Source organism: Piliocolobus tephrosceles, chromosome 16 (genome assembly GCF_002776525.5).
Source record: "Piliocolobus tephrosceles isolate RC106 chromosome 16, ASM277652v3, whole genome shotgun sequence".
NCBI lineage: Eukaryota > Metazoa > Chordata > Mammalia > Primates > Cercopithecidae > Piliocolobus > Piliocolobus tephrosceles.
This window is the reverse complement of record NC_045449.1, coordinates 36,067,862-36,094,367: the sequence shown is the minus strand read 5'-3', so window position 1 is coordinate 36,094,367 and position 26,506 is coordinate 36,067,862. Positions and strand designations below refer to the sequence as shown.

Sequence of the window (26,506 nt, the reverse complement as noted above, 5' to 3'; positions counted from 1 at the left end):
CAATTGTGTATAATTTGTTATTATCATTACCTATTTTGGCTTAGAGTGTTTCGGACTTGGCCATGTGCCAACTCCTAGCATTCTACTGCTGAATCCTCCTCTTCTTTGAGCACTTCCTTACTTTCTTGTGCAAAGAGACATTTCAACCATCGTGGTAAAGATTTAATTAGATCATCAATGAATGCTAAATCTAAGACGAAATTTTGTTAAGGAATAGGATATATAGATGGTCTTCAAACATCTCCCCACAGACTATTTATTAGTTGCAAGGGCAGGGGACAATAATTATGTGGTAGAGAAAATGGGTAACACCTTGACCAAATGATCAAAGTTAACATCATGTATGAAGGACAGAGGGACATTGTGTGTCTCCAGATGTAATATCCTGAGGACATGTGGCCTATGCAGTATTCCCGCTGAAAATGTAGAACTTCATCTCTCTCTCTCTCTCTTTTTTTTTTTTTTTTTTTTTGAGACCATCTCGCTCTGTCACCAGGCTGGAGTGCAGTGACGCGATCTCAGCTCACTGCAACCTCTGCCTCCTGGGTTCAAGTGATTTCCCTACCTCAGCCTCCTGAGTTGCTGGGACTACAGGCACATGCCACCACACCCAACTAATTTTTGTAGTTTTAGTAGAGACGAGGTTTCACCATGTTAGCCAGGATAGTTTCAATCTCTTGACCTCGTGATCGGCCCACCTCGGCCTCCCAAAGTGCTGTGATTACAGGCGTGAGCCACCACGCCTGGCCAAAACTTCATCTTGATCATGAGGAAAAGCCAGACAAACACAAAATGGAGAATGTTCCATTAAAAACAAAATAAGGCAGGGTCTGTATTTTTAATGCCAGCTATGTACATGTTCCAGATTTGTGGAGGTTAGAGAGACATGACAACTCAAGAGTGAGCAGTCTAGAAGGATTTGAGCTTTTCTCCCTCACCCTACTGGGTAGGTGGTGGTGCTCCTTTTCTTCTTAGGAAGGAAAGAGGAGGTCAGGCCTGTGCCAGGCTTGCAGTTAGAGAAGAATAAACTGTGATTGTCGGGACGGTGAGATTATAAGGGGAAGCTGTACAGATGCCTTCTCTGGATGTAGTGAATGTGCAGAATGAAGGAGATGGAATAACCTGACCCTAGACTAGATCTTTTACTGGAATGGAGAAAATGCTGTAATTAGGGCCTGGCTCAGTGGCTCACACCTGTAATCCCAACACTTTGGGAGTCCAAGGCGAGTGGATCACGAGGTCAAGAGATCAAGACCATCCTGGCTCACATGGTGAAACCCCATCTCTACTAAAAATACAAAACTTAGCTGGGCGTGGTGCTGCATGCCTGTAATCTCAGCTACTCAGAAGGCTGAGGCAAGAGAATAGCTTGAACCCGGGAGTCAGAGGTTGCAGTGAGCCGAGATCATGCCACCGCACTCCAGCCTGGGTGACAGAGTGAGACTCCGTCTCAAAAAAAAAAAAGGAAAGAAAAAGGACATAATTAGATCAACTAACAGAATTGGAATAAGGATGGTAGATTAGGGCCGGGCGCGGTGGCTCAAGCCTGTAATCCCAGCACTTTGGGAGGCCGAGACGGGCGGATCACGAGGTCAGAAGATCGAGACCCTCCTGGCTAACACGGTGAAACCCCGTCTCTACTAAAAAAATACAAAAAATTAGCCGGGCGAGGTGGTGGGGGCCTGTGGTCCCAGCCACTCGGGAGGCTGAGGCAGGAGAATGGCGTGAACCCAGGAGGCAGAGGTTGTGGTGAGCTGAGATCCGGCCACTGCACTCTAGCCTGGGCGACAGAGCAAGACTCCGTCTCAAAAAAAAAAAAAAAAAAGGATGGTAGATTAAATAAAAATATTATATAAATGTAAGTGTATAAAGTTTGCTGTGGTGTAACAGCATATCTCTATTTTTAGGAAATACACACAGAAATATTAAGGGGTAAGAGCTAATTGATGTATGAAACCCTGGAATGATTCAGAAAAAAAAAAAAATTGGATAATGCCCCATAAAGTGATTAAGCAAGGGATAAAATGTTAATAATAGGTGAATTTGGGTAAAGGGTATATAGATATTTCTTGTACTATTTTCACTTTTGCAACTTTTTGTAAGTTTTTGTTTCTAAATATATATTGAATATTCCAGGCTCACTTTGTGTTTTCCCTGTCCAAGCCCTGCAATAGGCTTTTTCTCCAGCAGTCCTAGTGAGCAGGAACTTTAGCCACATTTTAAAAGTAGGTGAATGAGAAGAAAGCTTTCCTAGTATATGGAACAGCATGACTAAAGACAAAGAAATATGAAATACAAGTGTAAATGGTAGAAAGGACTGCCGGTGAAAGTGGGTGAAAGGCTAACCCAGCAAAAGGTCTCACCGGATAAAACTGTGGCCTTGCCAGGCGTTGTGGCTCACCCCTGTAATCCCAGCACTTTGGGAGGCTGAGGCAGGCAGATCACGATGTCAAGAGTTCGAGACCATCCCTGACAACATGGCAAAACTACGTCCTACTAAAAATACAAAAATTAGCCGGGCATGGTGGTGCGCGCCTGTAGTCCCAGCTCCTTGCGAGGCTGAGGCAGGAGAATTGCTTGAACCCGGGAGGGCGGAGGTTGCAGTCAGCCGAGATCGCCCCACTGCACTCCAGCCTGGGCTAGAGAGCGAGACTCCATCTAAAAAACAAAACAAACCGTGGCCTCACCTGGGTATGCAAAACGCAGCCCCCACAGTTCCCATAAGCCTGGTCCCATTCAGTCGTACAGCTGTGATTTGGATAGGGGATACAATAAACGGACAGATTCAGCCATCCCTGAGGGGCCAACGCTGCATTTGGGGGCACGTCATCTGCGGAAACCATATAGCTGAATTGTATCTATTTACATCAAATGAGTACACCTACTGTACAAAGTGCAGAAAGTGAAGCAACATGCGAGGTCCAAGCTCCAGCAGGAGAAGCAATACCTTCTGTGAATGAGATACAGGCCGCCGCCTGCCCAATCAGAACGCGGGAGATATCAGCCAATCCCAGCCCGCCGATGCTCTAGTATCGGGCAGGGCCCACACGCCCAAGAGTTGTTTGTCTGTCTCGGGTCCTCTCCAGCCCTACTGTTGGAGGAAAGAGGCAGAGAGGAGGCCAGGAGGCCGGCAGGGTAGATCAGGCCAAATGGTGAGGGGCACCAAGTGCCAGGCCAATGTGGAGCCAGTTTGGGCTCCACAGCAAGGTGACCGATCCAGCCGTGGCAACACTCACATTTGCCTTGTACCCTACGGGGCTGGTTCCTCTCTCGGATAAGTGAGTCCCCGACGTCTTAGGGAGCGGAGATGGAGCTGTGAGGGCTGACTCTGGACTGAGCGGGCTAGAAGGATTTGGGCTTCTCTCCCTCATCCCACCTGGCTAGGTGGTGGTGTTCCTTTTCTTCTTAGGAAGGAAAGAGGAGGTCTGGCCTGTGCTGAGCTTGCAGCTAGAGAAGGACGAACGAATTCTTTGATTGTCAGGACGGTGAGATTGCCAGGGGAAGCTGTACAGGTGCCTTCTCTGGATATAGTGAATGTGGAGAATGAAGGAGATGGAATAACCTCTCTGAAGCAGGATGCACCATCCCCAGATAGGCACATATAGGGTCTCCCAGCCTGGTGACTCTTCCCTGGTCTAATCTGAACACCTCTGGCCTGCCACACCTCTCTGGCCTCCAGTTACCTGCTTTTCAGAAGATGTGCCATCCGTCTCATTTTCTCATTCCTCGGATGAAGCTCGTTCCCCATGCTGGATGCCAACCCCTAAAATCTGAGGCGAGAAAGCAATGCAATAAGGCAATTAAGCTCCTTTGCAGGTCTGTCAGAGGATGCAATTGGTGCCTTTGAGCAAAATGATGCCACCATGACCCAAACTGGAAATAGGAGGACCAGATAGAGATGGGCTACATTGAATTCGAGGCTCCATCCTCTGTACCAGGCCCTGGGCTAAGCACTTTACATGCTTCAGATTAAAACTTTACTAGGAGCAGGTGCAGTGACTCATGTTTGTAATCCCAGCACTTTGGGAGGCCGAGGTGGGTGGATCACCTGAGGTCAGGAGTTCAAGACCAGGCTGACCAACATGGTGAAACCCTGTCTCTACCAAAAATACAAAAATTAGCCAGACGTGGTGATACGTGCCTGTAATCCCAGCTACTCTGGAGGCTGAGGCAGGAGAATCACTTGAACCCAGGAGGCGGAGGTTGCAGTGAGCCAAGATTGCACCATCACACTCCAGCCTGGGCAACAAGAGTGAAGCTCCATCTCAAAACAAAACAAAATGAAACTTTACTAGGTTGGATTTATTGTCATGCTTATTTTACAGCTTAGGAAACAGAGGGCAGAGAGGCTACATAGCTTGCTGAAGGTTACATAGCTTCAAGTGGCACAGCTTGGATTTGTACCCAGGCCTCTCAGATTCCAAGTCTCTGCTCTTGATCATAACCCTAAATTACAGCACCTCCCAGTTGTTCCTTATGCCAAATCTCCCTCTGCTCTGGATCCCCTGCAGTCCCTCCTCACTTACCTTGGTGCTTACTCCTGTTTCTGTCCTTGGTACTCAGTTCCTTGTTGTGTTTCAGGTCTCCTGGACATTGGGATTCATCAATACAGGGCAAAATCAGCAACAATCACAGGCTGCCATGAACCCACTAATTTGGAATCAGAGATTAAGGAATGTAGCAAAACTTTTGGAAGCTACGATTCAGTTTGGAAACTAGCCTCCCTTCTGGGGATGCTAAACTGCCTCCACCTTTATTTTGATATCTCCCACCTATTCCTGTTATACCAAGGAAGAACAAACTAACTGCCTGACAGAGAAAGGTTTCAGAGGAAGCAACATTTAAATTACACTTTCTGCATGTCTAGGGGTTCACTGTGGAGAAAGAATGTTAGAGGGCTGGTTATGGGGAGGGCATTCTAGGCCTAGAAAACAGCAGAAGCAATGACTGTCTCCTTTCTTTCTCTCTCTTCCCAAAGACTCCCTCCTCCCCATTCTTCTCCCTCAGAGGTTCCTGATAGCCACAGAATCTCTGGTGTTGACAAGGTGACAGAATTTCCCTTACGTTGACAGGGCCACCCTGGAATCAGGACCTACTCTTTTGGGACAGAGCTCTGGGATTTCAGGAAAGGGTGGGACCCCACTTCTTCCAGCAAGAAGCGGTTCACAGGTCCCCACTCCTAATTACTTGAATCTTGCCTGTTTCTTCAGTTACTAATTTTTCTTTTCTTTTTTTTTTTTTTTTTTTTTGAGACGGAGTCTCACTCTGTTGCCCAGGCTGAAGTGCAATGGCGTGATCTAGGCTCACTGCAGCCTCTGCCTCCCGGGTTCAAGTGATTCTCCTGCCTCAGTCTCCCAAGTAGCTGGGATTACAGGCACGCACCACCATGCCCAGCTAATTTTTGTATTTTTAGTAGAGATGGGGTTTCACTATGTTGGCCAGGCTGGTCTCAAACTCCTGACCTCGTGATCCGCCTGCACTGGGCTCCCAAAGTGCTGGGATTACAGGCGTGAACCACCACACCTGGCCTTTTCTCCTTTATCTGGTGAAGAAAAGCATGTCTTCTTTCCTGCCTATTGGCTGAAGCAAAAATCATCACAGCTGGCTCGGAATAGCAGCCTGTCTCCAAGTTCCCTGAGTAATCATGTCTAGTCCAGGGCAGGTGCATGGAGAGGGTGGTCAGGGTAGGAGTGATACCACAGGTAGCACAAGGACATTTCCTCCAAAATATCTCTTTTCCCTTGCTTAGCCTCTTCCTAACCTCCAAGACTCCCCTTTTTCTTCCTCCATACACATGCAAGACTGATTTCTCTCTAGCTCTTTTCCTGCCACTAACAAATATAAGAATTCCTTGGTTCACAGGCAAGGGCCTTGGGGATCCAAGCTCCTTCAAAACAGATCTGTCTGGCTGACTCTGTAGGGATAATAAGCCTCTGGCAGTCCCCAGTTGTCCCTAAGATTGGCAAAGACCTGGCTTCTCATCCCAGTCTTTGAGGATGGCTCTCTTCTCCATGGGCAGCCTCTAGAATTGGTGCATCTGTCCCAGCCTTGCCTGAGCAAGAGAGAGCTGCTAGCCCAGTCATTGGAAGGGCATATCGCTCCCTTTCATTCCCCTTGATCTCCTCATTCTCTCAGCTGTCATGCCAAAAGAATAGCTCATTGGCAGAACAGAATATTTTCCTCAAATGTCCTTCTTTAGTTTCTGACACAGCCAGATGCAGGTGGACCTCACTTTGAGGAAACTCCATTAATGAGAGTTCTTCCTACATGGTTAGCAGTTACATACATTACAAAGGAGTCATGATTTTAAGTTCTTATTTTATGTAATTTTGAAAGAGATATTTAGGGGTTGGGAGGGAGGTGGGATGTCAATTTAAGATAATTAGAGATGAAGAAGACTTCTGAAATTATGATGCAAGTCAGTAGTGATAGAGAATCTGAAGCATAAAACTTCCTTCTCTTATCATGTCATGGTAAAAACTATCAGGGCAGGGCTGGCACAGTGGCTCACGCCTGTAATCCCACCACTTCGGGAGGCCAAGGCAGGTGGATCACCTGAGGTCGGGAGTTCGAGACCAGTCTGACCAACAAGGAGAAACCCCGTCTCTACTAAAAATACAGCATTAGCTGGGCCTGGTGGTGCACGCCTGTAATCCCAGCTACTTGGGAGCCTGAGACAGGAGAATCACTTGAACCCGGGAGGCGGAGGTTCCGGTGAGCCAAGATCACGCCATTGTACTCGAGCCTGGCCAACCAGAGGGAAACGCCATCTCAAAAACAAACAAACAAACAACAACAACAACAACAAAAACTGTCAGGGCGGTTTTTTTGTTCATTTGTTTGTTTTAAGACAGCATCTTGCTCTGTTGCCTAGGCTGCAGTGCAGTGGCACAATCTCAGCTCACTGCAACCTCTGCCTCCCAGGTTCAGTGGGAGGTTCAGTTATGTCTCAGCGTCCTGAGTAGCTGGGACTACAGGCGTGCACCACCACACCTAGCTAATTTTTGTATTTTTAGTAGACACGGGGTTTTGCCATGTTGGCCAGGCTGGTCTTCAACTCCTTGCCTCAAGTGATCCAGGGTGGGTTTGTAAAGTGATGTGTACTTGACCTTCATGGTCCAGGGCCAAGATCTGGGTCAAGTGCCTAGCTTGCAAAGAGGAAGGCTAACTAGCCAACCCCTAATGGGTAGGTCTAAGGAGAAGGTTACCTCATGCAAAGATTCAAAGGAAAGCCCCTGACCCTTCATTCCTTTTTTGGGAACTACATGGGCCTTAGATTGCTCAGAGGTGGGCAACCAAGAGAAGCTGGAATCTGGACTAATGCACAGACTCAGTCAGTATTCTGCCCTGGCATTTTACACACTAACCTGCCAGTCCCCACCTTTTTTTTTTTTTTTTTGAGACAGAGTCTTGCTCTGTCACCCAGGCTGGAGTGCAGTGGCGCGATCTCGGCTCACTGCAACCTCCGCCTCCTGGGTTCATGCCATTCTCCTGTCTCAGCCTCCCGAGTAGCTGGAACTACAGGCACCCACCGCTACGCCCAGCTAATTTTTTGTATTTTTAGTAGAGACAGCGTTTCACTGTGTTAGCCAAGAGAGTCTCCATCTCCTGACCTTGTGATCTGCTTGCCTTGGCCTCCCAAAGTGCTGGGATTACAGACGTGAGACACCGCGCCCTGCCTAGCCCCCTATTTTTACAAGGGGAGATTTTCCAGTAATCTGCCAATGTCAGGCCAGCTGTGGGGGAGATTTATAGACCCAAACCAGGGACAAATGGTATTCTTTCAGGATATAAGACTCTTTAAGGAGGAAGTGGAAAAAGTACAAGACTGATGGCCAAGACTATTAGGGCAGGGAGGAAAAATTGATTACTGTCCCATGAACAGATTGGACTTTTTGTCCAATGATCCTTGAGGACACTGAAGTGAAAACCTCCACTATCCCCTCTACATCCTAAACCCAGGTCTGTTCAGAGAGGACCAAACTTCAGGGCCCCTTGAGATGAGTGGGGACACCTAAACAGCCAGGACTGGAATGATTAACTAGCAACTCGGTGAACTAACACTTCCCTTGTTCCCAGAACAAAAACAGCACGAAGAACACTTTCCTCCAGCTGTGTTCACTGAGTCACTAAAGGACTAAAGCAATTATCACAGGAAGTTTGGAAAGCCTCAATTCTATATAAAACAGATGTAGGTATCCAAAACTTTTTCATTGAATGAAGTGTCACATTCATCCTGATTTGCTCTCTGGTGATACCATCACTCGTCGTATCTCCCTTAACAGCCTCCTTGGAGGCAGCAACCATGTCTTAATCAACTTTTCATGCCCCTTAGTGCCTAACAGTGCGTGGCACATTGTTGGTCCTCAGTGGACATCTAAGAAATCTAGTTGAACACAAATGGGCAAGGGACTCAGCTTAATACCCCTTTCAACTAAGGAAATTGGGTCCTAGAGCATGAGAAGAAATGTTTTAAACCCATCTTCTCTTTTGGGTAGGACAGGGACCTAAACCTGTGGCCACTGCCTCCAGTCCTGGCTTCCTGGGCCTTACCCAAGCTGCTTGGGAGGGTGCACCTACCAAGGGCAGTCAGTCTGGTGCCCTTCCACCCTTCAACCAGCCTGATACTGGACCCTCCCTCTCTCCAACCCAATACTGAGATGTGCACACCTGAAAAGATAGTACTTGAAAAATTTTTCTATTATCAGAGCAAACTGATGAAGCTTCTGAGGTATTAAGCAATCCATTATAACATTTGTGACCGGTTAACTTTAATTTTCAAAATAAATCTGCAGTATTTTGCATGTTAGTAATACAGTGCTGGTATTGACAGGTAAAATCATCATCTGCTTACATAGAAACCTTCATTTAGGAGCACACCGTAGGAGGGGAATGGATACACAATAAAAAGCAAATGCAGGCCAAGCAGTGAACTCTAGAGCATAACAGGCTGGATGTCAGATTTAAGGATTATCTAATACAACTGTTTAGCTGCCAATCTGATAAAGGGGAAGCTCTTAACCAGGTTACAACCAGAAGGGAAAAACATACTCTCCCTTTTCGTAGAGCAGTGGCCGTCGTGCCTTCAACACCTGGTTGAATCAGTTCATCAACATTGAAACTCAATTCCAGTTCCAAGACACAGGAGACTTTCACCACACAACCTATTCGGTCCCCCTTTTCAGTGGCCCACCCACAACCCCCTCCTGCCATCGACTCTCTCCCTCCCAAAAGAAGACATGACGTGGCTTTATTATTGCAGACAAGCTTCTTAAGTGAATAAAGAATGCATACAAAATAGCATTTTAACTGAAGTCATACAATGAAGTCTCACTCCTGTTTATTATACAATGAATTGATAAAACAATTATTTCTAGTATATATCTTTTTTTTTTTTTTTTTTTAGAACTAATACTTTCAGGGTTCCGACAACCACATTCTAGCTTAGGGGTAGGGCCCACACCTGTCCCCACTGAGGACTGCTCCTTGGACCACTGTGGAGGAAGCCTGGGCTGTCTGAATTGTGGATTATGATTGTCAGCCCATGAGATAACAGATCCCAGCAGGCAGAGCCAGAACCCAATTTTGGGTCTGCATGCCAGGAAATGTGGACTTCCTCCAAACGTAGCCACTGTGCCTCCCAATTCAGGCCTCAGCAGGGTCATTCTTGGGCTTTCCCTACACGAGTCCTTCCAGTAGTCCACACATAATGCTCTACATATTAAAAACAAACCATTTTTGTACTGTGGATAAGAACAGTTGTAACAAAGTCATAGCTACATATTTTTCTCTACATTTTGTTTATTGAGACAAACTAATTAAAAGGCACAAACATAGGGCATGTTTACATGGACATTATAACAAACATATACATTAAAAGTGTAGGAATGTGTTGCCTTCCTGCTAAACAGAAAGTTCCTAAGCTTTTATATATACAAAAGTTGTACAATTTAATGTCCTAAAGTACAAAAGATCATTTATAAAATTATTTTACACTAAGTACTATTTATTTTATTTTTTTTACTATGTAGTTCAACCCCCTAGAACTGTTTTGTATAATGACACACAGATACCTGTCCCTGATGTAGGAAGTCTGCCTCAGATGCAAGGTATTTTGATGCTTGAACTGACACAGTAGGGTATAAACGGAAATCATCCAGTTTGATAGTCAGTCCTGCAAACATTCTGCAAGATTAACACAACTAATTTCCATTTCTCTTAACTGCAATGATTAAAAAATGAAAAAAACCAAAAACATATTGCAACTTAAAAAAAAATCACAGCGTCTTGGTTTAACTTTTTTTTTTTAACACAATGCTTCAAAAACAATGTGTGGCATGATGGTGTAAAGCATATCTGTTTCCCTAGCTTTTGGTTTCTACTTTATGTACAGAGATAAAATATCCTGCTAAGAAATAAAAAGCACATGTCTCAACATGCACAATCATTGAATCATTGCTGGGTTTCTACAGGGAGTGCAGACAGCTGTCTCCCTGAAAACACCACAAAGCTGATACAAGTGTTTTCTCAAAGAAAAAAAAAAAAAGTGATGTCCATATTTACAAAGTTGAACAAATCTGAGCAATACTTAAGAAACGGAAGGAGAAATTTAAAAAAAGATACACTCTGCATGTTCTGAAGGGGCATATACTACCTAGTTAGTGGTTAGAATAAAAACTGTATACAATTTAATATAAGACATAAACTCTAGTGAGCAACTAACACATCTGTCCCTGTTGTAACATCAACAGGCTCTGATTGGGAGAGAGAGGGGCGTATCACATCCCAGTGCCTCCAGCGTCTTCCAATTTAAAGCAATATATTTGAACTGTTCCAAAGTACTCCTTGGCTCCTAAACAGGAGTCCCATTGGCCTCTGTTTGTTAGGAGGCTGCCTGTCCACACACTTGACTTCTCCTCTGTCAGTTGAGGCTTTTCTTAGCAAAACACAATTTGTAGATTTTTTAAAATTTTTTTTTAAAAAGTCAACTACAATGCTATTTTCCATCGGGATTAATATGCTGAGCAATATTTACATCTCCAAATATCAGGTCACAATCCCTATTATATGTTGAAGTTAGAATGATAAATTATCATATGCTTTGCATATCAGAGCTGGTATCACCTTTCCCATAGGGAATGCTGCCTGAAATTAACATATTCCCAAAGGTAAAATGCATATTCTCTGAAATGCATTTTATTATGACAATGCATGTATTTACTCATAAAAACAATAAACACAGACAATTCTACACTAGCTCTCAATCTGTGGATTTAGAATTTCAGGTTAAAACGAGCCATCCACCTTGTACAGGGAGAAGAGTTCTGCTAGTGTTTACAATAAAGTGATTCCTTGGGATTAGAAATAGTAATGCTGTTTTTTTTTTTTATTTTGAAGTGGGTTCTACTTATTTATGATTGGTTTTAATTCTGGCATTTCATCTTGCCAACTACTATCCTGTTTAAGCAATGTTGTCAGCTAAAAGGAATTTCTGATTAAACTAAAGTGGTCCAGCGATAAGTTACATACACACCCTACTTTGAATAATCCCAGCCAAATTGGAGAAAAATGCTACCACACTCTTATTAACTAATAACAAAATCTCCCAATTTCATGGTTTACTTTTTGCTTTAATCAACTAAAAGTTAAGTTGCTGGTAAATATTTACTTTAACCCATATTTTGATTTTATAATACTGTTTACCAAGGCGGTGATGTAGGCAAAGCTTGGGGCAAGAAAGGCATGCTCTCTACAGGTCTCATTGCTATATTGAGAGGGGCAGCTAATGTCATAGGCGTGGGCAGATTCATTGGAGATGTGATGGTGACAGGGTGTGCTATATTCACTGGGGCAGTGACGGGGGTGGGGAGGTTGACCGGGGTAGTGAGTGTTAAAGGAGAGGTCATGGATAATGGACTGGTTATAGTTACAGGATGCCCTATGTTCATTGGGCTGGTTATGTTAACTGCACTTGAAACATTTACTGGACTTCTCATGCTCATTGCAGCTGCCACTGTGACTGGGTTTGACATAGTTCCAGACGACACAGAGGATGTTATATTGAATGGAGTAGTGAGAGTCACAGGTGTCGTAGCAGCCGTGGAGGTTTGGCACAGGTTAGCAGCTTCTAAAATAAGAAGACAAAAGGGTCTTTAGATTCTCAAAACAGTGAGCAAAATTCACAGTTTCTGAATCAATTTCTTTTCATTAAAAATGTCAAACATGTAATCAAATTCCAGTTTTCTATCAAGTGGTCAACAGAACAGAGGGTCTTTCTGAGCGCAAGCCTGGGGGCCAGGGATCCCAGTGTATGAATCACCTTCTGATGCTATACCTCCTGTAAGGACTTAAGCAACTTGTTTAGCCTTGCACTTTAGGTTTCAAGTTCAGATTTACTTACCTACCTCACAATGATGCTGAGAGGATCAGTTAACTTCTGCAGTGCAGGGCTAAGTGTTCTCACTACTACTTCATGCAGTTCCTCTGAGTTCTAAAAACTTTCCTGGGAAGAGCCAACCTCCAGCAGGCCAGGCTAAAGAGCTTGTTTACACAGAGCTGGGCCAATGGTTATACAATAACAGATAATCAGAAAAATCTCATAAGGCACACTGTAACTAGCAGAGAGAGGTGTGCATACTCAATAAGTATGTTAAAGCCTGAGACATGAAGTCACATTCTGTTAAGGTTTTAAAAATGCATAACTGGGGAATGATAAACAAGCTATTTTAGTATCATGTTTGTTTCAGTTAAATAATCTTATTCTTTCTGGTTATGTCTCTTAACTACATTAGGAAAGAAAAAAACACTCCTCAATAAGTTCATGTTCTCCTCACTCCTATTTCTTCTTCTGTTTCTGATGTTGACACAATCATCTATTTTATGCCTAGTATCTTTAACTCTACATATTACACATACCACCAAACATACCAAAGAGAACTAGCTAGGCAAAGAGACCCTGCAGTGAGTTAGGGGACCCTGGTCCTTCTGACCCAACAAAACCTGAACACTTTTTTTTCTGAGACAGGCTCTCCTTCTGTTGCTCAGGCTGGAGTGCAGTAGCATGATCATGGCTTACTGCAGTCACAAACCTTCAAGGCTCAAGCAATGCTCCCACTTTAGTCTACCAAGTAGCTGAGACTACAGGTGCGTGCCACCATGCCCAGTTAATTTTTGTGTTTTTTGTAGAGATCAGGTTTCACCATGTTTCCCAGGCTGGTCTCCTCCTAGGCTCAAGCGATTTGTGCACCTCAGCCTCCCGAAATGCTGGGATTAAGGTGTGAGCCAGGTCTACACACTTCTTAAAAAATACTTCCCTTCAAGGTAACACCCTCAACCCACCCCTCAACAAAATTCAGCACCAGAAAACAGCAGTAAAATGATGGGTAGGCTAGCTGTGACTTGGCTGTCAAAATGGAGAAACATACTTGAACTAACGATAGAGATCTGTATATGATCCACGAAGGTCTTATCACCGCAGGGGGACCCTTGAGTCAAGCAGCCCTTACTTGAGCAATACAATGTACAATGGCATACACCATTCTCCCTATCAGGGATTCCCAAACCTGGGTGATTATTAAAATCAACTATCTAGAGGACTTCAAAAAAAAAAAAAAAAAAAGGACTCCAGGAGAATCAATAGTGAAATTTAGATAATTTAGATGGAACTTGGGACATGTGTATTTTTAAAAAGCTTCCCAGATGATATGATTGTCAGTCAGGTTAGAAAACTTATGTTACCTTATTTAGGCCTAATATTTAAAGGGATGCTGTAAATTCAAGTTTAGGTTTTCAGGTCAGGAGTCTCCTCTCCCCTAAAATGTGACATTTACTAATATGAATACAGCGGTTTCTAACATCAGTGGTCTTTTCCAGAGAGATTCACGCTATGAATGGGAATACAATAACATTTTGTTTCATGGAAGTCAGAAGATGAGCTAAACAATCAAGTCTTATTGTGCAAGCAAACTGAAATACAATACCAAATAGAGGAGTACACCAAGAGAGAGAATGAGAGAAAACCAATTCACTTTAAGGTGCTGGGAGTATTGCTGAGGATATTCTCCGCCTGCTTTCACCAAAGAATTTTTACTCTCTTATTTGCTGACCCCCTTACCTCCTCCTCAGTGTTTTCTTTTTAATCTAAGTGTCCTTTTACTATGACTTAAACATTTTTACTCCTTATCTAAGTAAAATACCCTTCATAATATACTTTCAACCCACTATACAATTACCATAGCACTACACTTTTTCCTCCCCATTGCCAGTCCCCTCTCCCCATTCTAACACAAAAGTTTTTTTTTTGTTTTTTTGAGATGGGGGTCTCAATCTGTTGTTCAGGTTGGAGTGCAGTGATGCAATTGTAGGTCACTGCAGCCTCAAACTCCTGGGTTCAAGCAACCTTCCCACCTTAGCTTCCTGAGTAGTGGGGACTACAGATATGCACTGTCACATCTGGCTAAATTTTTTTTTTTTTTTTTCTGAGTTTTTGTAGAGACGGGGTCTTGCCATATTGTCAAGGCTGGTCTCAAACTCCTGGCCTCAAGTGATCCTCCCACCTTGGCCTCCTGAAGTGCTGGAATTATAGGTGTGAGCCATCACACCTGGCCAAAACATTTTATTAAAATAATGACAAATCTTCAAATGGAAGCTAGGAACAAGCAGCACCTGAGGAATGGTGGAAAGCCTATATGGACTGCTGTACTCTTTTCTTCCAATGCCAGTAAATGTATGAAAAAGAATGCTGACTGAGCCTGGTGGCTCATGCCTGTAATCCCAGCACTTCGGGAGGGCGAGGCAGGCGGATCACCTGTGGCCAGGAATTTGAGACCAGACTGACCAACATGGAGAAACCCTGTCTCTACTAAAAATACAAAATTAGCCAGGCATGGTGGCACATGCCTGTAATCCCAGCTACTCAGGAGGCTGAGGCAGGAGAATCACTTGAACCCAGGAGGTACAGGTTGCGGTGAGCCGAGATCACACCATTGCACTCCAGCCTGGGCAACAAGAGCGAAACTCCATCTCAAAAAAAAAAAAAAAAAAGAAGAATGCTATTCCTTTTATTTTTATCCAGGTATAGGAGGTTTAGAGATCACTTTGGCCAGGTGTGGTGGCTCATGCCTGTAATCCCAGAACTTTGGGAGTCTGAGGTGGGTGGATCACTTGAGATCAGGAGTTCAAGAGCAGCCTGGCCAACATGGTAAAACCCTGTCTCTAGTGAAAATACAAAAATTAGCCAGGTGTGGTAGCACACACCTGTCGTCCTGGCTACTCGGGAGGCTGAGGCACAAAGGAGGCGGAGGCTGCAGTGAGCCGAGATCACGCCACTGCACTCAAGCCTGGGCAACACAGTGAGAGACTGTCTAAAAAAAAAAAAAAAAGAAGGGATCACTCTGAGGGCCACGCTACACGAAGCAAAGAAGCAAAAGATGGAAGAAACTACACAGAAAAGGAATTACATACAGAGGTGCCCACAGATAGAGGATTCCTTAACATAGTAAGACACTGCAGAGGTGGAGGAGGAAGAAGGAATTTACAAATCTGCCCTTTGGCTCATGGTACATTGACAAAATGATTCATTTGAAATGGCTGCACACTACTCCAGAAGCCAAAGCTGTACTAGTAAGTTGAAAAGTACATTGAAAACTGATACTCCAACTGATTTGTTAGAAGATATACACATGAGAGAAAAGCAAATCATTTAAAATGTTTTAAGCAATTACAGTAAAATCCTCAGCAGCAGAAGACTAGATATGTTAAGGCCAGCCATAGTGATGGACTGAAGAAGATTTAAGAGTGTGACCAAGAGAAAAGACATCAACACTATAGAATCTGAAACATGTAATAAATAATACAATGAAAAAGAACACTAAAGAGCAAAAATAGCACAGTTGTAAGAAAATGAACTTATGTACACACAAGGATATCCACCTCTAAAAGTGGGAATATTTTAGAAAGGTAAAAAAAAAGCCCACAATGCATGGAGATTGACATCAAATTGAAAATAAAAATGCAACTCTGGGCATAGCAAAGGACCAATTTTGGCTCCAAGTTTGTAACAAAAAGTAAATCAAAAGAAAGAACATGGGCCGGGCGCGGTGGCTCAAGCCTGTAATCCCAGCACTTTGGGAGGCCGAGACAGGCGGATCACGAGGTCAGGAGATCGAGACCATCCTGGCTAACACGGTGAAACCCGTCTCTACTAAAAAATACAAAAAACTAGCCGGGCGAGATGGCGGGCACCTGTAGTCCCAGCTACTCGGGAGGCTGAGGCAGGAGAATGGCGTAAACCCGGGAGGCGGAGCTTGCAGTGAGCTGAGATCGCGCCACTGCACTCCAGTCTGGGCGACAGAGCGAGACTCCTCCGTTTCAAAAAAAAAAAAAAAGAAAGAACATGATAGAAGTACTGAGAACTTTTAATTCCTAGTAATAACTTACCTGGACACTTTATTGCCAATAACTATACTTTACCAGATATTTCCCAGCATGCACTATTTCCATGTTTCCATTAAGCTAGATTTCCTAAAACTGTGGCCTCTCTACTTTGATCACTTGGCATACTAAATGAAAACACTTCTCTAGCCATATTTTCAACACTGGAAGCTGTGCCTTACCTTTCTTCCTTGCTTTAACAGCTTCTTCCCACAGTCTCAGTGTTTCTACCTGCTTTCCTGGCCAGCTTGTCACATGTTGTTGTTGTTGTTGTTGTTGTTGTTGTTGCTGCTGCTGCTGCTGCTGCTTTTGGTTACTGGTCTCTTCACTCATGCATGCTATTACAAAGACAAACCAAAAACACTGTATTTACCTGTAAAACTGTTGCCGTTTTTTTTTCAAAATTGACTTCTCATGCTTCTGTGATCTTAACCATTTAACCTGATAGCTCTTAGTAAGTGCATCTTTTCTGTTGCTGTGTCTACATTGGTCAAAATAAACAAGCACTAAAAAGTCTAGAGAATTAGCGAAAAACAATATAAAAGAGAAAAGGAATCTTTGCTATTAAAAAAAACCAAGTGTCACAAAAAAAACCCAAATGTCTTTAAAAATGGAAGTTTGATAATATTAATATAGGACTAATCAACATTCAACAAAATATTTTTTACTTGACCACAACAATGTACACTAAAAGTGCATGTTTATAGGTAGGGTGCGGTGGCTCACGTCTGTAATCCTAGCACTTTGGGAGGCCAAGGCAGATGGATTGTCTGAGCTCAGGAGTTAGAGACTAGCCTGAGCAACACGGTGAAATGACATCTCTATGAAAATACAAAAAAGGTAGCTGGGCATGGTGGTGTGTGCCTGTAATCCCAGTTACTTGGGAGGCTAAGGCAGGAGACTCGCTTGAACCTGGCAGGCAGAGGTTGCAGTGAGTCGGGATCGTGCCATTGCACTCCAGCCTGGGCAACAGTGCGAAGATTCCGTCTCAAAAAAATAAAAAGAAGTGAATGCTTATAAAGTACAACACACTAGATAACAAACCCAATGTACTTACAAAGAAGCAAAAATGGATAGATTAATACACATTAAGTTTTCTTCCCCATTCTCCTGTGGCCACCTATTTTTTTGAGAATTTGATGTTTCTACTGCATAAAATACATATATAATAGAATAAAGGATTAGGAAATAAAATACATATATAATAGAATAAAGGATTAGGAAAATGCCTTCTTCTAGTGGTTAGGGCAATCTTAAAAGAAAAATCCTGGGTAAATGCAAGTATTCTATCTTCAGCTCTGAATTTAAGGCAAGCAAAACATTTAAACCTGCAAGTGGACATGGTATCTCATTTCTCTACAGATTTGGGTTTGAAAAGCACGCTTATTAACACTGCTTTCACCTTAAAGGTTATTAGCAGCTTATCAATGCTGTTTGCATACACGAAAGTAAAGCATAGTTCTGACACAAATATATTCTGTCCATTGTTGCCTGTCTGCACATGTTGGCAATAGGAGGAAATATATAAACATATTAATACCTTTGATACATTATGAAAACATGCATATTTCACCAATCTGAAATATAAAAGAAATAACATCTGAAGCACCACCTACTTTTACTGATGCCTTGTTTACATGTATTACAGTTGATACTTTGGCTCTGCCCATGAGTCTTTAAGTGGCTGGTGATGTATGCTGCACTCAGGAGCTTCCCACAGATGTTACATGATACCTTGCCTTCGTGGCGCACCATGTGTGTCCGCAGTCTGTCTTTGGTGGCAAAGGCAGCAGTGCATGTCTGCATGAGGGAGGAAAACTTTTTTTAAATATAGACTATCCTGTTCTACTCATTTTAAAGTACGTTATATTCTATGCATTACCCTATCCACATGTGCAAGCTGACAACTAGTTTAATTTTAATTGCATATGTTACCTAGAATCATAATCATAATAAAACATTTGATAAATTTTAGACTCTTCCATTTTGAAGGAAGAAAAATGTAAGCTTTAGGGTAAGTTAAACCTGGGTTTAAGTTGATCTCCACAATTTACTAAACAGCATAATGTTGAACAAGTTGGTTAACCTATCTGAAGGTTTCTTCATCTGTAAAATGGGGATAATAACCTCTCTCACAAAATTACTGGTGGATTAAGAAGAGCCTCATATACATAGCAGACACTCACTCAATGACACTAGCTTCCTTCCTCCAATTAGATCTTTCTTAGAATTCAAATCATTTACTTAATAAAATCAGTCATTAACAAACTTAACTGAAAGGTGCACTGAAAGACTTCCAGCAACAAACTAGAATTACCAATGCCTAAAACAGTCATTTGATTTAGCAAAATTCTTTTTTTTTTTTTTTTTTGAGACAGAGTCTCGCTCTGTCGCCCGGGTTGGAGTGCAGTGGCCGGATCTCAGCTCACTGCAAGCTCCACCTCCCGGGTTTACGCCATTCTCCTGCCTCAGCCTTCCGAGTAGCTGGGACTACAGGCGCCCGCCACCTCACCATGTTAGCCAGGATGGTCTCGATCTCCTGACCTCGTGATCTGCCCGTCTCGGCCTCCCAAAGTGCTGGGATTACAGGCTTGAGCCACCGCGCCCGGCCTCTGATTTAGCAAAATTCTTAATCTTTTTGTTATTATAACTGATATCAAATAAAATCATTAACTGGAATGGATTTTTAAACAACTAGAAAGTGCTCCAATTTGGTAATAACAGACAAAAATCCGGTAAGTGATAACATTTGGGAGAAAAATTCATTATTTTCTCCTGTTACAGTTAAAAAAACTTCAATAATCAACCAGCAATTAAAGCCCTTTATTCCTTTCAAATACACAACCACCTTTGCAAGACTGTAACGTTTTTTTCCTAACAAAAAATACTATTGCCCAAAGAAAGGGAAATATAGCTTAACAAAAACAACACACTTATATTTTTAAATGATCTTGCTTTACAGAAACTGAGGCTGTCAGTTATACTTTATAAAACTAGAAGTCAAATGGGCCACATTTACTCAGGTCAGTGATTTTAAGACTACTCAAGACTGGTGAGATTGAACTGGTTCAGACCTTCTAGATAAGTGCTACACTAAGGATAAGTCATTTTAACTCTTACTTGGCATTTGAAGGGTCTTTCTGTTGAATGGACATGTTTTACATGACAGCTTAAGTGGTCAGGCCTGTGAAAAAGAGAGTTTCAACAGAAGATATAATCGAACACACAGAGAAATGCTATTTATGTGATGCTTACATGCTTGGCAGATTGGGAGGGGGTGCATTTTACGGAAAGCTAGCAGAATTACCAACCTCCCTCCCCCAGTGCAAGTCTCCTTCCCTCTCTTACCATACACAAAGTCTTAGGCCTCTAATTGTTAATTTTCTCTCCTAGTCAACATCAGATCATATTGTCTTGATTCTTCACAATTACAAAATACCTGAAGTTTTACTCTTAACACCTGCCAGAAACAGCTACCACTATACTAACTCTAAAAGCTTTTAAAAATGAAAATTAGTGAAATGTTGGTGCTTTCAGAAAAATGAAAAAACAGTCAAAGTTTAATTAAGAGCATCCAAGGTCATAGCAACTTCCAAGAAATGTTACTTTAATTTGCACAGTGACCCTCATGTCTAGTGCCCCAACTGAACTGAAAACTGGTGGTTTTGCAGTGATAAGTATTCATGTTTCAAATGAAAGCCTGAGTCCACCGAGGCACTTGTTAAGTGAAAAAAACAGGTTAATCACTATGTCACCACTTGTCAATCACACCAAACTGGGGTTAGACCTGAAGGTGTTAATACTTCTTTATCTATCACCAATCTTCTCTAATAACACAGGTCTGTCCACATCTGTTCTCACATAAAAATTCTAGATCACATGGAGACAAAACTGAAGTACACTGATACCATAATGAAACAAAGCAAAGCAAAGCAAACTGCAGTACCTTGAGAAGCCTTTCCCACAAACACTGCAAGTATAGGGTTTGGTGATGCCTCCTTCATGAGACCTCACATGGTAAGTCATCCGGTCCTTCCTCTTGAAGCGCTGATTACAAATAGGACACTCGAAGGGCTTCTCATCTGAATGGGAGAGCTTGTGCCGATTGAGATGGTACACATCTCGGAAGGCCTTCCCACACATCTCACAAGCATGGTTCTTCTTGACAGGCTTACTGGGTTTCTTGACAGATTGGGTCACCGGCATAGCTGTGGTGCTGGCACTGCTACTGGGGTTGGTGCCCGAGGAAGATGTAGTGACTGTTGACAAGATGCCTGCAATGGTCGAGACCAACGAAGTTCGGCTGCTGTCCCCAGCGATGGTAGAAATAAGGGGAACCACCGTGGTGGGGGTTTTCTTTGGCCGGGACACCAACTTGATCCCTGTGTGACAGGATTCGTGGCGCCTCAGGTGATAGCTGTCCCTGAAAGCTTTACTGCAGTAAGTGCACACAAATGAAGTTTTGGGTTTTTCTTTTTTAATCCCAATGGCATCCTTTAATGTTTCTGGTGCACCCTGAGGTTTCTGAGTTATTGGTATTGGAAGCAAGGGTTTCTGATCAGGGGGCTCCACGGCAGAGCTCAGGAGGGGCAGCAAACTGTTCTGTGCTGCCTGCTGTTGGTGATGGGAAGCTTCATGGGCCTAAAACCAAACATTTACACTTCAGAAACTCAGCCTCTCACAATGGCCTTCGAAATTCAACATGCTCCAGACAATAGAGACTAGAAGAAACAGTCAAAGAACCTATCAGCTACTCTGCAGTGGTAATCCAGCAACCACCTAGTTACTCTAAGAGCTCACAATACAAAGCATTGAAAAATCACTGTGCAGACACAAAACTTTTGCAACTAAGTTGCTGACAGTGATCTTGCTTTTAGACAGCTGACTAAACTACACACTATCCTGGTTCATAAGGGACAGACCAGCTGATGAAATCAGTTTGCATTAGTCTGTCAGTGCTGAAACCAAGTTTAAATAACATATTAAAAAAAACAAAAACAAAAAAAACTCCAGATTTAAGTATTTAATAGTACCTTACTGCAGCAACACACACATACACACTCACGTACACACAATAACATAATCATCTATTTGTCTATTACCCAGAAGAAAAGCATCATGTCTTCCTATCAGAAAACTCAGATTGAGGAAGGGGCTGTTGCTAAGTGATGAAAGAAATCTAGTTCTCTAAACACATTTGCTAGTTGTTAACTTTAAGTTTTCACTTGACTACTAAAAGGTTTGGTTGAAACAAAATCTGCTATTAAGCAACCTGGAAGGCATCTGTGAAGGTAGCCCATAGCAAAACACCTGTCAGTTGTTTCTCAGGTTATCTAATTGTATACTGAAGTCTGCATCTTTCAGCAACACTAGCTGTTCAAATCCCAAACTCCCAAAGACAGACTAATGAGAAAAACAAACTATAAACACTTATATTCCTTTCATATTTATCTTCTTCCAGCAGTTGTAGGTTTCAATAAAGTATTAGACATTTGCTGTTATGATGTGCTTCTCCACTCCCAAAACTGGAGGCTGCACACTGTAAATTCTTTTGGCTGCACTGAAACCAAAATTTCACCATAGATCAGGTTCTTGGCATTTATGAGTAGTTCCTCTCTTGGTTCTGATGCTTTCAAAATCCTCCATACTGATAAACATTTAGGAAATGATGGAAAAAATTCCTGAAATAGTTCTTCCTAATATGTTGTTCTTTACCAACATTATTTTTGAAACTCTTGACAGTGAGCCCAAGCCCCTATGCTTTGAGTTTTGTAATCCTAATAGGATGCATGCACTCAAGAGGAGTTTCAAATATTTTAAGCATACAGTGTCCTACTAGGGGCCCATCCCATCATCTTAGACACTTTAGACAGTTATTTACCCTTCTTACTCTATAACCACAAGTCCCACAGCTAACTTGATTAAGGACGAAAAAACAAGGAGAAACACACACACACTCACTCACAGCTCCTCCTCTGATGGGTAAGAACATCTACTACACATTGCTCTATGTTTACTTGGTGGCAGCATAACAGTTAAGCCTGGAACTAGTCTCCCCCAAATGATTAGGAGGTGTGGTATCCAGAGTTCTCAGTTTCAATTTAATAATTTTGATGTAATCACCCTTTGAGTCCTGGAAGCATTCTCAGAAATTAGGTGGTTATTTATGAGTCTCTTTCTGGACTTACTGCTCCTAGTAAATTACAGTCCACTTTTAATCTAATTTGTGAAGCTCCTGTAAATGCAAGGGTCTATCAACCCAGGTGACATCAATAGGAACTTACAGAATTTGGACTCCAGTCATAATCCCCTTTCCAACCTGGCTGTAGGATTCTCAAGTTTCCATACAGTATACAAATAGTTAATAGCTGAAGATAGCTGAAGATATACAATTTCAAAGGCTAACAGATCAGATAATAGGGAATGCAGATCTTCTGGACAAAGTTCAGACTTATAGCATTTAGAGGCATTTTTCAACTCTAAACAACCATTAGTACGATGGAGTACTAAAAGCACTTACTGCCATTTTACCAATTCAGATGTCTGTGGCAACATAAAGTATTTTTACAGCATTGCTGAAGCTCACTCTCACACGAGGGTCACACCAGGTCCCTGCTTCTTGGGTGAAATGCTGTAGAACCACTACAGGAATCACTCTCTGAGGATTCCTAGGATCCCCACACTTCTACATGAAGCCTTCTAAGGGGGAACTGGGTTTTCCCAACTTGTTCTCTGGGGGAGAGACAGAGTAAAATAACAACCACGGCCAGCCTTCAGTTAAGTGATTTATTTTAAAAATATAACTTTTGGGTAGGCTTTTATTTGTCTAGCATTATCAAACCAAAGTTTTAATTTTATATCCCATCTCTTTCAACTGCAAGGCTTTTTAACCCTGCCCAAGCTTTCCTTTTCCTGGGGCTGGCAAGAAACAAAACAGAAATGTTATTTCATCACCCAGGGTAGTAGGATATGGCACCATGAAATCTCCAGTGCCAGAGGGTAAAAGATTTTGTACTTAACAAATTAACATCGGTGAGTCATATCTTGAATGTCCTGTTAGAAGAATCATCCATCAAACATTTTAATAGCTATAGCTTTCACTTTCCACCAAGTTATCTGGAAAGCAAGCCGGTATTAAATTGTTTTAAAATATAAATTCAACAGGATGCTCCAGGAAACAAACAAGATAACTTAACTCCATATCCCCAGTGAAAATTACTTAAAACCAGAACTGATTAAGTCTATTCATACCTTTCCATAGAAAAGACTGAAATATTCTCTTTACCCATTCAACTGCTCTCGGCTCTAAATTTTAAGTTTTCCAACAAATTTCACTGCACACATTGCCAAGCCCAGGATCAAATATTTGTTTTCACACTTCTCCATCAGGTGGAAAAAAAGATTTTAATAGCTGAAAAAAATTAAATAATATAAAATCCAATTAAAAAGTTGATCAATAAACGCTTGGCATTTGTTTTATCCAGGGGAAAAATAATTTTTAAAAAAGTATTTCAAAAGATTTTTCAACCAGCTTTCCAAAGATGTGTTATGGGTTTTTCCTTTACATGAAGCAGTTTTTTTTTTTTTTTCCAATCTGTATAGATACCATGCTTAATACGGTTTTTAATCACATGAAAATCCCTTCAGTGGCCCATCAATCCCATATTTTAAAATGACCATTTGAGCTTTTTTCTGGGGAAAAATATTTGCCACCTTTACACCAACCTGGATGCATGCTAGTTATATATCATTTCTTTTCCAATGCATTTTCAAGTTGGTTTATCACATTATTAGCAAGCTCATCAAAGTACAATAAAACAACACTGACCAGAATGAGAAAAGGGGGAAGTTCATGAATTCCATAATGTTGGGTATTTTCAATTTTAAGAAGCCCGAATATATTTCCATAACTACTTAAAGATCAAATTGCCCACATGTGAAAAAATACGTCTTAAAACAAAAAGCCAGTCTACACAATAGGTAATTTCTGAATTATCCAAATCCCTACATTAACTCCACTAGGATGAATCCAGTGGCTGGGAGAATAATTTTTTGAAAATTCTGCATCCGTTCCTGTTAGTTCCAAAAGGTATCAAGCGCCCCAGCTACGCGTTTGGGATTTCACCAAGTATTCAAAGGAAAATAACTCAGAGAGGCGGGAAGAACGCACTTAAAAGTGACGAGCTTCCTAACCTCCTCCAGTTCCGAAGTTTCCCCGTGAGCTCATCGCTACTGCCCACTAAATGCTTCGTTTGCAAATAGAAAGGAGTAGGAAAAAAATAAGTTCCAGCCTAGATCTGCCAAAGAGGGGTCCCCCATCTAAAGTGGGCGGGCAAGAGAATTGCCAAAACAGATCGGCTACAGTCACTTTCAAGTTTCTTGCAAAAAAGCGAAGACCAACATCCCAGAGAGTGACTCATCTGGGGGCTTTGTAAGCGGACTTTGTTTGCTCTCTCCACTTGGAGGAAACGTTCGAGGTGGGCCGAGAAAGAAAAGCGCTTCGGGAGAAGGTCGGGCCTCCAGGAGTCCCGGCCCCCACCGCTCCCCCCCGCCCCGGGCCGGCCCGGCTGGGGGATTCCCCGGGCTCAATGGGACGGCGGGAGAGCTGGACAGAGAGAGAAGGTGTCAGCTGCCAAGGCTCGGCTGAGGCTTGGGAAAGAAAAAATGTAAATCCAGTGAAAAAGTTTGGGGAGGGGATACACACTCACAACATCCTCCCCCCCCAACTGGGTAAACACGAGAGGTGGTGGCGGTGAGGGGGAGTGGCGGGGAACATAGGGATACCCGCTATTCGCGGGGACACGGGAGGGGGTCAGAAAGTCAACACACGCACGCACACACACAAAAAGAAGAGGGAGGTGAAAAGAGAACAAGCGAAAGATGGATGAAGTGGCGGGAGGAGACTCAGAGCAGGACCTGGGGACCTCCTCACCCCACCGTGCCGAACCGGGCCGGCACGCAGTGGCCCAGCAGCCCGCGCTATCCAGCGGCCCGGCGCCCTCCTTTCTCTGGGCCGCGGGGTGGTGACAGCGACCGGCCTCCTCCCTTCCCCTTCAGGGCGGGAGGGAAGGGTGTGTGTGTGTGTGTGCGCGTGTGTGTGCTGGGGGGCCCCCGGGTTCACCCCGAGGCCTGCTCTCTCCCCCGCACCCCGTGAGGCCGCCTCCTTTCACCTCAGCAGCACCGCTCCGCCGGGGCGGGCGGGCGGGCGGAAAAACAAAGGGGGATTAAGGCCGGGCCGGAGAGCGGAGCCGGGAGGGAGGGGAGGAGGAGCGCCCGCCCGCCCGCCAGCCCGGGGCCCGGCCCCCCTGTCCCCCCCGTGCCCCCCCGGGGGGGCCCCCAGTACCTGGAACAGGAACGCGGTCCAGTTGGCCTCCATGGCTGCGGCGGCCGACCCCCCTCCTCCCCACTCCCCCCGCTCGGGGAGCCTCCTCAGCCGGAGGAGGCGACAACAAAGCGGCGGCGGCGGCGGCGGCGGCAACGGCAGCGGCGGCTCCTCAACATGGCAGCGCCGAGCGCGGCCACTTCCGGTAACCTCCGGGACGCACCACCGCGGCGGCGAGCGCGGGCGGGGGGGGAGCCCCGGCCCGGCCGCCGCCGCCCCCAGTCGCCCGGACCCCCTCTGGGCGTCTCCGCTGCCGGCTCTCCGCCTCGGAGCTCAGCCAGTGCCCGCTGGCGGTGGGGTCAGGGCCCCCGCGGGGGGGCTGGGGTGGGGCCCGGGGCGGGGATGGGGCGCGGCGTCCCCCCCCGCGGGGGTGTGTGGTGCTGCGGTCCGTGGCTCAGGCAGCTGTAGCAGGGGGAGCTCAGGAGAGAAGATGGAGGACGCCAGGGTCTGGCGCTGGCCCGCTGGGCACAGCTGGGCCGTCTCCCGTGATTCAGACACGGTGTCCAGCACCGTCGCGTCCCTGTTAGACCCTCAGCGGAGGGCACCGGCCACAGCGGACACCCGGCTCTTCAATCGCTCATGCACAGCATGGTCACCACCTCCAAATTGGGGGAAGCCCTTTCGACTTCGAGTGTCTCTTCCCTCTGGCATTTCCTCCCCGGTCGGCTAAGCCCTCCGCGCTCTCGCTATGAT

The 26,506-nt window shown here is 44.0% G+C and overlaps 2 protein-coding genes across 6 annotated transcripts; one reads left to right on the top strand and one right to left on the bottom strand.

Moving 5' to 3' along the window:
- Window positions 1-8,751: 8,751 nt before the first annotated feature.
- Window positions 8,752-26,105, bottom strand: VEZF1 (vascular endothelial zinc finger 1). 5 transcript variants are annotated; one of them, XM_023204589.3, is made up of 7 exons: window positions 25,775-26,105; window positions 22,952-23,163; window positions 20,378-21,072; window positions 19,552-19,615; window positions 18,048-18,249; window positions 16,614-16,769; window positions 8,752-12,127 (listed from the first exon to the last, which is right to left on the bottom strand). In XM_023204589.3, the coding sequence occupies exons 2-7, from the start codon at window positions 22,955-22,957 to the stop codon at window positions 11,700-11,702; spliced, it is 1,551 nt and encodes a 516-aa protein (XP_023060357.2). In that variant the 5' UTR covers window positions 22,958-23,163; window positions 25,775-26,105; the 3' UTR covers window positions 8,752-11,699. The 5 variants fall into 5 exon arrangements, with proteins under 5 accessions (XP_023060357.2, XP_026312526.1, XP_023060355.2 ...); XM_026456741.1 differs by lacking the exon at window positions 25,775-26,105 and adding an exon at window positions 23,683-23,697; XM_023204591.3 differs by having other exon boundaries at window positions 8,754-12,127; window positions 18,048-18,231; window positions 25,775-26,104.
- Window positions 19,436-26,449, top strand: LOC111537255 (translation initiation factor IF-2-like). The gene is made up of 3 exons (XM_023203918.2): window positions 19,436-19,454; window positions 20,622-20,752; window positions 25,772-26,449. Exons 1-3 carry the CDS (start codon window positions 19,436-19,438, stop codon window positions 26,219-26,221), a joined length of 600 nt encoding a protein of 199 aa, XP_023059686.2. The 3' UTR covers window positions 26,222-26,449.
- Window positions 26,450-26,506: the final 57 nt, after the last annotated feature.

Coding starts and splice junctions, on each gene's coding strand:
- LOC111537255 (XM_023203918.2), top strand. Junction 20,753..25,771: donor GGCTGCTGTCCCCAGCGATG/GTAGAAATAAGG, acceptor GGGGGCCCCCAG/TACCTGGAACAGGAACGCGG.
- VEZF1 (XM_023204587.3), bottom strand. CDS start 25,807: ATGGAGGCCAACTGGACCGCGTTCCTGTTCCAG. Junction 19,616..20,377: donor TGTGGGAAAGGCTTCTCAAG/GTACTGCAGTTT, acceptor TCTTTTTCACAG/GCCTGACCACTTAAGCTGTC. Junction 12,128..16,613: donor TGTTAAAGCAAGGAAGAAAG/GTAAGGCACAGC, acceptor TTCTTATTTTAG/AAGCTGCTAACCTGTGCCAA.